This window comes from Prosopis cineraria, unplaced genomic scaffold (assembly GCF_029017545.1).
Source record: "Prosopis cineraria cultivar Desert tree isolate PC_DT_omini unplaced genomic scaffold, ASM2901754v1 PC14, whole genome shotgun sequence".
Classification (NCBI taxonomy): Eukaryota; Viridiplantae; Streptophyta; class Magnoliopsida; order Fabales; family Fabaceae; genus Prosopis; species Prosopis cineraria.
Window position 1 is genome coordinate 1,329,663 of NW_026555345.1, and position 12,530 is coordinate 1,342,192.

General features: G+C 30.9%; 1 protein-coding gene across 1 annotated transcript; it reads left to right on the forward strand.

The window, feature by feature from the left end:
• The first annotated feature begins 3,229 nt into the window (after positions 1-3,229).
• On the forward strand, positions 3,230-4,147 carry LOC129293871 (protein SMALL AUXIN UP-REGULATED RNA 12-like). The gene has a single exon (XM_054931989.1). The coding sequence runs from the start codon at positions 3,457-3,459 to the stop codon at positions 3,769-3,771; it is 315 nt and encodes a 104-aa protein (XP_054787964.1). The 5' UTR covers positions 3,230-3,456; the 3' UTR covers positions 3,772-4,147.
• The last annotated feature ends 8,383 nt before the right edge of the window (positions 4,148-12,530 follow it).

Below are 12,530 nucleotides of genomic sequence, written 5' to 3' on the forward strand. Positions count from 1 at the left end.
CTTTGGCATAGTTATCTATGATAATAGACATTTATAAATTATATTGGTTACTGAGATTTTAATCTCACCCGTAGTTATTTATATTTTTCAAGTTTTGGTAGTAGTGGTGCGAAAAGAAAAGAACTGGGTCTAGAGTAGAGGTCTCTCTAGAAAGCCTTTGTAAGAATTGATATAATGAAATTGAGTAAATAGTAGTAGTTATGTATATAAGTTGTCATAAGAAACAATACTTGTGCATAAACTTGTGACTGTGTATGTATGTGTGTGATTTTTTATTTCCTTGCCCTTCTATATAAGTGTGAATGATGAAACGATAGCGTGGGCTAGTGGATGGATGGTATTGTGTCGAAATATGACTAACGTTTGATGTATATGTGATATTTGGCCTTAGATGTAAATGCAATGAAAATATGAATTTCAGCCCAAAAGTGTATCATGGGCGGTTACAAGTCAAAAATATGTATATGTGTATATAATTGTCAATCAGGTGTATATTATTCATTTGAACATGGTCAAGGCTCTAAAAGTGGCTAATAACATATAGTTTCATTTGGTGATATTTAAGTGGCAAATTTTGATATAACATGGCCAAAATGCACTTAAGTGTCCAACTTTTCAACAGAATATTGAATTGGAACAAAACCAATGTCATTGTTTAGATTTTCAAATAAACTTCGAGTAGGCGCTTGAATCACCCCAATCGAACATCGAATGCAAAATTGGCACACATCCAAAGTTCGTATTAGAATCTGCAATTTAACAATAAATTCTGATATGTGTATCGTGACTCATGTGTCACCAAAGAACCACATGCTGTAGTGCATGACACAAAGCATGCAGCTGGGATCTCTGTGCCACATGCCTCGGTGCATGTGGCATGAGTCGTGGCATATGGGCCCTGATTTAGATTGAGTTGGTTGATTTGAATCTGCTTTATTATTGGCTTTGATGTGCTGAGGCATAGTGCTTCTGCTGTGTAGTAGTTTGTAGTTCAAGTATTTATGAAAAGATTTTTGAAATGTTTACTTTGGGATCCCAAGCTTTCAAAATAAATGATTTTATAATCATTAATAGAATTAGTGGGGGGTTATATGGTAATGTCAATAAGGATGTTACATATATCCTGCACAAGCAATGTAAAAGAGCCAAAACTATGCATCGTAATTATCATTATATATTATAACAGCTAGTTTTTAGAAGCATGTACAAAGAAGAATAACAGGAACAGAAGAGGGACAAGAAAGCACTTACAAGAAAAACCAAAAACCGTTCATATACTCTATTTCCATAACCTTGGTAGTTGGTACCTAGCGTCTGGTCAATCTAATTAATAAGAACCTGTTCGAGCGAGCCTATTTGTAACCCTCTTGCAAGGGAACTTTTCTGAAGTTCTTAACTTTCCTAGTGAGAGTAAAACTAGCTGAGGTTGAATCGTAAAAAGTAATATGATCAAGCTATAAATAAGCACCTTAATGCTGTTGCGAATATCACGTGAAACATTTTTACCATGCATCAGTAAATATAATCTCTTAGAATCCAAGTAGTTTAGACTGAAGCCCAAGTGTATAAATTAAGATCTTTTCTGCATTTATGCTAAATAATAATAGCTATTTTGAATGTCTAACTGATCATGCATTGATAAATATATATTTGGAATTTAACTTAAATTTAAATGCGTTTAATAATTCAACAACCAAAATTAATGATTAGTTTACTCAACTCAAATATTCAAGAACCTGGATTGGTAGTGTAGCTATAGAATGCTGAGACTAATTAATGTCATATGTGCATGACTGATGTGGAAGTGGAACATGCGTGGAGTAATTAGAAGATAGACAAAAAGAATAATAATGAAGTGCCCAAACAGGCACAAATAAGCAGTAGGAATAGGATCAAGTACTGAAGTTCACCTTAAAAAAAAAAAAAAAAAAAAGATCAAGTACTGAAGGCTAAGGCGTAATTGTTACTTTATTCAAGTCGGAAATAAATTTCGTTCTAAACATATAACGACTGGGGTCAAAAACCTGCAAAGGCAGAAACTGACGCGTGGGTTTCTGCAAAAATGGTTTGTTGTTGCACAGAGTCTAAGGGTCTATTTGTTTCATGTGCCACAGAGTCCACAGTATCACAAGCCCCAAGCATCAGAAAAGCCAAACGAACACCAGCTTGTACCGAAGAGTACACTTTATTCTTGTAGGTCCGTGAATTATGGTGGGGGAAGAGAGAGAGAGAGAGAGTAGTTTAGCGGTGAGTAGAAGAGTGAGATTCTACATAGCCCACATAAATTGATGTTAGCAAGCCTTAAAGTGAAACATTCCATGTGATTAGTAGTTCATCTCAACAAGAAACTTCATTGTAATTAAAGAGCAATTATTTGAAGAAGAAAAAGAGCAAGTTTTAGTCAAATCAGGAGTTTTCATGATCATGAAGCGTTATATCATTTTAGAAATTGATAATGAATAGTTCAAAATTCAGTAGATCTTGTTTAGATAAATAATTATTTTATATTTAGTATATCACTAATAAAGAGTCAAATTTAATTTTGTCGGGGCATAGCTCTCTCTTAGCAATATCACATGGGATTGCATCTTTCGTGCTTCATTAATAAATGTGCATCCGGATATAGGGGAGCGTGCCTTTGAAGATGGTGCAAAGAAATAATTAGAGAAGACAAGTCCAATCGTAATACGAAAAACAGAAGTACATGCAATGCAAAGAGCAGTAAAACTGAAATAGAAGAAGATACAAGGTTAAACAGCAATGAGAGAGAAAAGTGGATGTGACTGAAAATGGCTAGATGAGATGAGAACCTATTTACGATCAACAATAATAAGTCATATCCTATTAAGTGGGATCAACTGCATAGATGGCATGATATCATTATACTCTACCAACAATCAACTGTTAGATAAACAGTTCACCAAAGGTCCGCTCAATAATTTTCTTAAGTGTTGTCCTTGATCTTCCTTGCTCTGTTCACCGGACTTAAATTCCATACGATCAACCTGCTCAATAACTTTCTCATTTACGATCATTGTTATCAAAACATGAATAAAGAAGCAAACAAAGAAGAAAATCGGTGGCAATTGTTGAGAGAGAGAATGGGACCAGGTTGCCATTGGGAGGGCCAACATTGGATATCAGAAGCCAATGGTCTGCTCTCCTACCATGTCCTTCCATTTACTACACATATACCCATACACCCGTGGCCTGTCCTTTTAGTTCTACAACTCTCTCTCCCCCTTCACTTATTCAATGATCTTATAATCACGTATTAGACTCAGAATGATTTAAAAAAAATGAATATATCTGATATTTATTTTACATCAGGAGAGGCCTGGCTCTTCATAAATACCCCCGTCACTCCCCACACTAGCCTTCACCCACTGCCTCTACTTCTATTCTCTTATCTCAACACTTTACTCAACAATTAATCTTTAGATCACGCCATCTCTCATGGCCATTAGAAAACCCAGCAAGCTTCCCCAGACTGCAGTTCTGAAACAAATCCTCAAGAGATGTTCCAGCTTAGGAAAGAAACATGGCTATGACGATGACGGCCTCCCTCTTGACGTACCAAAAGGCCATTTTGCCGTGTACGTTGGTGAAAACAGAAGTAGGTATATTGTGCCTATCTCCTTCTTGACTCACCCAGAATTCCAGTCCCTCCTTCGTCAGGCTGAAGAAGAATTTGGCTTCGATCACGATATGGGTCTCACCATTCCTTGTGAGGAAGGTGTTTTCAGGTCCCTAACATCAATGCTCAGATGAATTAGAGAAAATAAGAAGCTGGGAACAATCTGTTTGATGGCTCTGCCGTGAAGAAGATGCATGACCAAGATGAAGCTAGCAGCAGCTTTTGCTTCTCTTTTTTTTTTAACATCTCTCTTCAGAGCCATGTTTTTTCTTGTAATCAATTCTTGATCTGCTTTCTTCTTTCATTCTTTCCTGTGGTCTCGTTTTGGAACCCTGTTCGGGTTTTTGTGTTTACCAGTGACTCTAACTTTGAACCCATGTGCAATATTTCATGTGGGTGAAATCTGTAAAAAGGTTCGAGATTTTCCTCACAGAGGTTCTATAAAATTCTGCATCCCCTGTGAGAGAAGTTAGTTATGTCAATGGAAAAATGGGAGTTTTTTTTTGCTCACTCTACTCCAATCGCTCTATGCCAATATCTCTCTCTCTCTCAGTAAATTAAATTCTATATTTATATTTCATACTGTTAATGCGCATAGAGAGAATCATATTTATATGCATGATTCTCTATTACCTATCTTTCTCTTTCTCTTTCTGGATATTATACACACACTTTTTGATAAATGCTAAAGATTCAGGTTGCTTTGTGTCTTCTCCGTATGATCGATGAAAAAATACTTCATTTAGGCTTAGAATAGTCAGGATGTGCGAACGGTAGCAACTTGGGAAACGCAAGATTCGGTCCTGTATTAATTAAAAATGAGTATGATACATTAAAGAAAAATGAAGATAAGGGACCAGTGCATGCCTAGGTTGTCACGGAATATCAAGTACTTAAAGTTTGTACGGGTCATCTGAGTTCTATGTGGCTTGGTTTTTAAATTACCCCACCAGCTAGATATATATTTTTATGTATATGATATGACACACTTTTCTGAAATATTCTGTGTGTCAAGCAAGAATAAGTATAATGAAAGCTTGAAGATTGTATTTTTCTGAATCAAACGACACTCTGATCTGGTTTATAATTAATGAGACTGAAGTGGGATTAATTTCTGAAGTGGGATTAATTTTTTTCTTGAAATCACGTTGAATTGTTGGTGATTGAGTAAGACCTTGCAAATCATATGCTTAAGCAGAGAAACAAAGGCTGACTCTGATCTCTTAAATTAGTACTGCTTGGATCTTTTGCTCTTGATCTTTTGGGGTTTCAACCATATAAACTTCCGCTGGCATGAATACTTATTACTTGCTCCTCTAAATAATTCCGAATATTTCGAATCCTCGTGTATATAATTAACTTTCCCTACCAAACTCAATTATTCCACAAAAGAATATCTTGTGCTTCTCCCCAGGATCCAATTCAAATTTAATTTTACTCTTGAGGGAAAAATATATATATCTTGGATTGCTTCTGCACACTTGTTCTTTGCCCACTCCTCTTTTTCTCTCTCTGGCACCGTCCTACCGGTTTACACATGAGGGGCTCATTTGTCTGGACCAGCAAACATATGCATATATTGCGAAACAATTTAAACAGGGAAGTGCTTCTAAATAAACATGGCAGATTCAGATGCATGCCAGACTCTATATATACATGTTTTTGTCACTTTGCTGCAGGAAGATTAGTGTTCCTATCAATCTTTTAGCTTTTATGTCCTGGTTTGGTATATTATTATACTCTCTCCCGTCCTTCATACAAGAACTAGCTGAGGAGCTTATTTTTGTTAGAGTTTTTAGTATATTGGATGTTAGTTATATTAATTAAGATGCCATTATGCTAATATTTAAATTTTTTTATGTTTAGTATGGTATTTAATGCATTTCTTCCCTTCACGATACGGAGATCTGCCAAACATACTTCATTGGCAATTATAGAAGGTTGAAGGTTGGAAATTGAATCTTGTAGATGGAAAAAAGATCATATATTGGGAGAGTTTTAGGCAGTTATTTCAAACTTTCTGATTAGGATTGTTTAGGTAGTTATTGTCTTCAAGTGTAGAACTGAGAATAAGATTAGGGATCTACCCTGCAATGAGGTTTTTTTTTCCCCTTGAACTTTTGTCCAAAAGTCATGACACCCATGTTCTCTGCAATTTCCTGGAAAGCGCCATTCTTGGACTATTATTTGCTCACCCAGTTCAAATCAGACTTTTGGTATATTTTCTCAGATTAGCCATGATAATTTTTTTCAAAAATAAATTATAGTATTCTTGTTTTGATTTTCAGAGGAATAACAAGTCTAATGACTACAATTTTTTTTTTACAATAACTATATTTTCAGCAATAAGTTATAAAGTTATATATTTTAAAGGGATAATCAGTCGTAAAATATATTACTTCCAAATGGCATGCTATGATATGAATATGAAGATCCCAATTGTTATTTTCAAATTACATATTTGTCTCTCTCTCTTTGGAAAATGAAAAAGACGTTGTTGGCAGATAAGAAGAGATGTAGGGAAGGGCTTGTTGGGGCTCCAAAACGTATCTTTGAAGAGAGATGACGATTGGGACACATCTTGTGTGTGTGTGTCTATATATACGTATACACACACACATATACATTTATATTTGTGGATACAGATTTTTCTAATTAGGATCGAGTCATTAGGTGCAATTAAGAGACATCACTCGGATGCTTTTTCTTTTGGCGAAACATTTACTCCATATGTAAATGTCGAAAATTGAAACTCCTAACTCCCTAGGAAAAAAACTGTTTGCTTTTTAAGGTTCACCAATATAAAGTCATTAAAAATAAAATATACTTTATATTTTCTAATAAATATAAATTTAAATTTTAACAACACTAAATATAGAAGAAGCAATCCTTAAATGACATAGGATTTACACTGACATGGATTTCCGCCTTAATCAGTCTGATTGGTGTCTCTTTTTGTATGATTCAAAAGTCACGGATTTTGATGGTGACAAGAGATAAAAGGAAATAAGATGAGATTCACCCCCAATTTACCTTGATATCCTACTTTAAAATTTTACCCATAATATAACCCTTGGATGTAAAAAAGAAAAATACATGCTTGCGCACAATCATACCAACACTGAATTTAAACTCATGATCTTATTTTAAAAAATAAGGCGGCTTCGCATTTATTAGGATAGCTAACCATTGACATTCATCTTGATATCATACAAGACAAATAGATGCAGAACAATAATAATTAAAATATTAATAATTAAATAATATTCTCTCCATTTCTTTTCAACAAACAAAATTATTTAAATTAGACATACTAATAAAAACATTTTAACTAATTTATTTCTACAAATTTTATCATTCCACTTTTACACTCAATTAATTGAGAAATTAACGTGTGCTATGTGATTATTAGATTTAATATATCATGATTCTTGTTATAAGGACCTTTTCCATAATTCTTAATGTAAGATTTGATTTCATCTAAAGCATTAATTTTTTTCTAGATATTCATTTTTCTGACATTCCTTATTTAAGGAACCAACTTTTTAGTTAACTAAAATAACGTATAAATTAACTAAACAATCCCTCTATAATTTTTAAATTTTAAAACGATTAGCTACTTTTTTACTGGATCCTTCTATTTATATATAAAGTTGATAGTATAATAGGTTATTTTATAATATGGATTGGGTGAAGTATAGTATATTATTTATGAGCAATGCAATTCATTTTCATCTCCAGGAAATAAATAAAAAAAATTAGGATTTAAATTCTCTAAAATTAAAAATAATAAATTTATATGAAATGTAAAAAAAAAAGACAGAAAATAGTTTATATTCTATAAAAAATAATAAAATAAAAATACTTAAAAAATAAAAATCCACATAAATTTAGTAATCCAACTTCAGAAGACATGTACTTTCAAATTTAAGAACATGTCTAATCAACATAAAAACGATAAAGAGGTCACTACTTAATTCAAATAGTGTTTTAAATATTAAATTTTAAAAATTTATAAGTTAAGCTTTTAATTTTATAATTTTATTATAATAAATTTATAATTTATGTTTTAAATTTTAACAACAAAAATAAATTTATTTATTTTTTAACTATGTTAAAATTTAAAAAATAAATTATAAATTTATTATAATAAAATTATAAAATTAAAAGCTGAATTTATAAATGATTAAATTTTAATACTTAAAACTTTATTTAAATTAATTAATTCTTTTAGGACATGTATATCATTCTTCTTTTGAGAGCAGCGTTACTTGGGATTCATTCAAGTTTCACGTGAATATACAGGATCATTGTAGTTTTGTGTTTTTTTTTTTTTTTTTTTTTTTTGAGCTGGGATCATTGCAGTTATTACTTTAAAGTATCGTCAAAAGGTCGCGAATATTCTTCTTTCTTCCTAATATAAAAAAAATGTTCCATGAAGTTTTGTTGCAGCCTTTTGCTTTAATTACATTACATATAAATTAAATATCCAAGTAATGAGCGCAGGTCTGCAAAACGAAGAGCACGGAATCTACCCCTAAGAATCCTTCAAATCAAATTCAAACATTTTAAGTTTTTGTTTTATTTTTTTAAGAATCACATTTAAAAATCTCTAAAAAAAAGTTTATTCACATGCAAAAATTAATACAGAATAACTTGTTAAAATAATAATAGAGATTTGCTTTTTCTAAATAGTAACTTATTATGATCTTTATTTATGAATAATTCTTTTAAAAGATTCTCAAATGCTATTCTCCCTATTTTTTATGGTTATAAAATTATAATAGTATTTATTGGGAGAATGACCAAAAAAAAAGTCCTACAAATAACAATTAAATATTATAAAATGTGACTGTTATTGTTTAGCCTAAGACTTGTCTAGCACTTTAGTTTTTGGCGAAACGGCACAGTTGCCTTAGTGATTATTATATTAAATGACTACTTTGATTGGGTTATGGTCTGAAACATAATAGCAAAGGATTACTTCCTTTCCACAAATTTATGATTTATAAACATATTAGAAAATAGTTACTCTCTTTCTCAAAATTGCATTTTTCCGATAAATAAATTTACAGAAAGAAAGGAATCATTTTTTATTTTGTTTTTATCAATAATTCAATTAAAGGAGCCATTTAAAACAATATTTATTGAGATAAAATATATCATTTCATTAAAAATCAAAATGGCAAACAAATCTTTAGAAACTAAATAATACTTCTCTTATTTTATTTATAACTCACTTTTAGTATGTTTTATCAAAACAAAAAAAACCTTAAAATTTATTAATTCTATATTAAAATCTAATAAAATCTCAGCCTTGCCCCTATTAAATATATAAATATATATATATATATATATATATATTCTCTCTATTTAAAAATGTAAGACATTTTTTAAAAAGTTATATGTTCAAAAATATAAAGCATTTTTAATCTTTTGAGGTATAATCATTGTCTTTTTTAAAAAGTGTCCCTGTTAATCAATAACTTTATATTTATTGTAGGATATTTAATAGGAGTAAATATAAAAAGATAAGGTTAGTTTGAAAGTAAATAACTACTTTATTGAAGGATGAGATTTGATTAAAAATATCTTATATTTTTAAATGAAATGAGTATTAACAATACATTTTCTCTTTTCTAACATTCAATGAAAAGTTAAAAAAAATTATTTTAAAAATTTAATAATGTGACTTATAATTGGAATAACAGGAAGTAATTGTGACATTGTAGTTAATTATCAATATTTTGTGTTATTTTTTCCTTCTTTATTAAGGGGAGAAAAAAGGAAGAATGGCAATGCAGGCTTTAAAAGAGAAAAAAATTGATTGCAGGCCCGATATATTATGTTATTGCACTGCAAGCTTGAGGGTCTTTGTTGCAATTTTTTTAAAAGTGAAAGTACAATTTTACCCTTATATGATTTAAAAACTCAAATTATGCACAACACGATATCCATCAATGTATAACACAATGTTCATGCATGTCTAATTAATCAATAGGTTTAATAAAATGTATAAGTGATGTATATAATATATGTGGATACATAATACAATGTCAATGCATTCTCAACTAAATGTCTATTCATGGACACACATAAATATTATATTGAGAATTCATGAATATTGTATTATATATCTATAAATATTGTATTGTGCATCTATGAATATTGTATTATAAATGCTCTACGTGACTTTATTTTAATTAATCTATAGATCAACTGAATATGCATAAATATTTGCATATATTATATTGTACATAATTTGAGTTTTCAAATCATATAAGAATAAAATTATATTTTTACTCTTAAAAAAAATTATAATAAAAATTTTAAATTTATATTGTAACATCAGAATGAATAACATTAAAATAAAATATTTTATTATTTTAAGGCCTGATTCTCCTTATTAAAAAAAGAACCGTGAGGGGACAAAATTACCTACCACGGTACGATAAGCGTACTGTGTGGCTCAAATGTCCGGGAGTCATAAAATCACCGGCGGTTACATGCAAAAACAGAAAACATGAAAGCGACGTGCAATGGAATGTTGTTTTTAGGCAGTGGGTGGCTGATGACCGATGACTTGATGTGCGGTCTTCATGTGGCCCCACACCAACACCGCTGAATTATTATGTGGGGACGAGCCGCAGAGGATCGCTGCCCCCACACGCAAACTAAAACCAAACGGGTAGTGGGCCCACGTGGTCTCACCCGTTTCTTCTAACCGTTGGATTGAAGATTAGAGATCTTCTTGTGGGGTGATTGGGTTTTTTTTTAATTATTATTTGGAAAAAAAAAATGACATAATAGAGTGATAGATTGGCATACGTGGAAAAGATAGAATGCATGAATATTTCTCACATGCAAATGCGTGCGTTTACATGTAATGCTTCCACTATCTTAATAATCTGATTCTTTATACTACGACCATTATTTAGTTTTATTTTTTTTGAAAAAAAGAGTACGTCTTAGTCTTATCCGAAATTCAATATTGAAAACAGCTGTGATGGTATAGACATTAATTTGCACATGAAGCTTTGGATTGAAGGTGGCTATATAGCGAGGTTATATATATATATATACTTGCCGGATTTCACATCATTCACCCATCCCATGTCAATAATAAGGCCATCTCTTCAAGCATTTTTATCTGCTATCTTCCTTTTCTAATTAAGATCAAGCAATAATAAAATGTTTGGTTGGTAAAAAAGTATTTTCTATAAAAAAAAAAGAGGAGAAATGTACATATTTCACTTTTTTGAGGTACATTCCTAATTTCTTTTGTTAAAATTAAATTTTTTTTATACCAAACATACTATAAATGAAACTTGCTTTACTGGTATATTTTCCAATAAGAAGATCAACTTAATTAATTTGCCATCATATATACCTTGAAGGTTCTTAGCCTAATGTGTTGGCCTTCATGAATTTATATTTGTTGTTGAAGACATTTTTTATTTTTGTGATTTTCGAGGAGCGTCTCTTGGGTTGGGTAACTAACTATATAAGGAGAATAATAAATAAAGATCTTGTAAGAATATTAATATCAAATTAAAAACTTTAATACTGAAATATGGTAGAAGGAATACTAAAATTCGGGAATGTCAGTCTTGAAAAATCTTAATCTCATATGTTCTTACATGTTTTTTACTTGTCATCCACTCCTAAGTATGACACATCATTTGGGAGCATCTCTTAGTTTGGGTGACTAAGTATTTAGAAAAAATAACAAATAAAGACCTTGTAAGAATATTAATGTCAAATTAAAAACTTTAATGTTGAAATATAGTAGAAAAAATACTACAATTTTAGGAATATTAGTCTTGAAAAATCCTATATTGATATTAATATTTTTCCAAAGTTTTTGCTTGTTATTCTTTCCTAAATATAACACATGATTTGGCAAGGGCAAAAAAAAAAAAAAAACTAATGTATGTTTTACATGAGAAAAGCGGAGTGCTTTATGATGGTCTGAAGGATGGGAGATGAGCGGGAAGAGGGCCCAATACGAGTGGGAAATGTTTAAAAGTCCAAAAAGGAGAATGGAAAAAAACTGTGAACACAAAATTCCGTTTTGATAGTGAGATGGTGACACGGATACACAGTGTGGCTGTGTGGTGTGTGGCCCAATTAATTTTCTTTTATTTCTCATTGGATACTTTTTTATCCTCCAAGCACTCCTTGTGCTGTGCTATCCTTTTTTCAACATAATCATTCCCAAATTTATTACGCTTCATTTTTTTTTTGGTCCACCCGGCCTTTCAGATTTTGGAGGGTCATGATTCAGTTCTAAAAATTCATATATTCTAATTCACTCTTGAAATTTCTTAAATTTGTTGCCCTGGTTGATTCTTAAAATACATTTATCTTTCAAAAATGAATATTCTGTTTAAAAAATATTCGTTGCTGATTTTAAACTATTATTGTTCTGTTAGTAAAGTGCTTTCTTTTTGCTTTTTTTTTTTTTAAAGAAAATAGGGTATGTAAAGCGACAGTGGGATTAGAGTGACAAATGTACCCCTTCATTTTGAAGCGTATTGAAACTTGGGTATGAATTTTAGTATTTCGCATCCATGTCCTTGAAAAATTTACCTATTTACTTCCTAAATTGTAATATTTTGCACCCCTCACCTAATAGTACCGGCTCGAAATCAACAGCCACTTCTGACCTTCGCTTTTAAATCAATATTTTCAGGTCGAAAATTTTTTTAAATCCTTACACATTTCATTAAAAAAAAAGTAAAACGGATTCTGTATATTTATATAAAATTCAAAAGTAATTGCAATATTTACAATCTGTGAGCAACATGACTTCTATATTTTTTTATAGACTTCTTACAAACTTAAGCAGGCTGTTGAATATTTATTAACAGGTTCCATAATTTTATGTTAT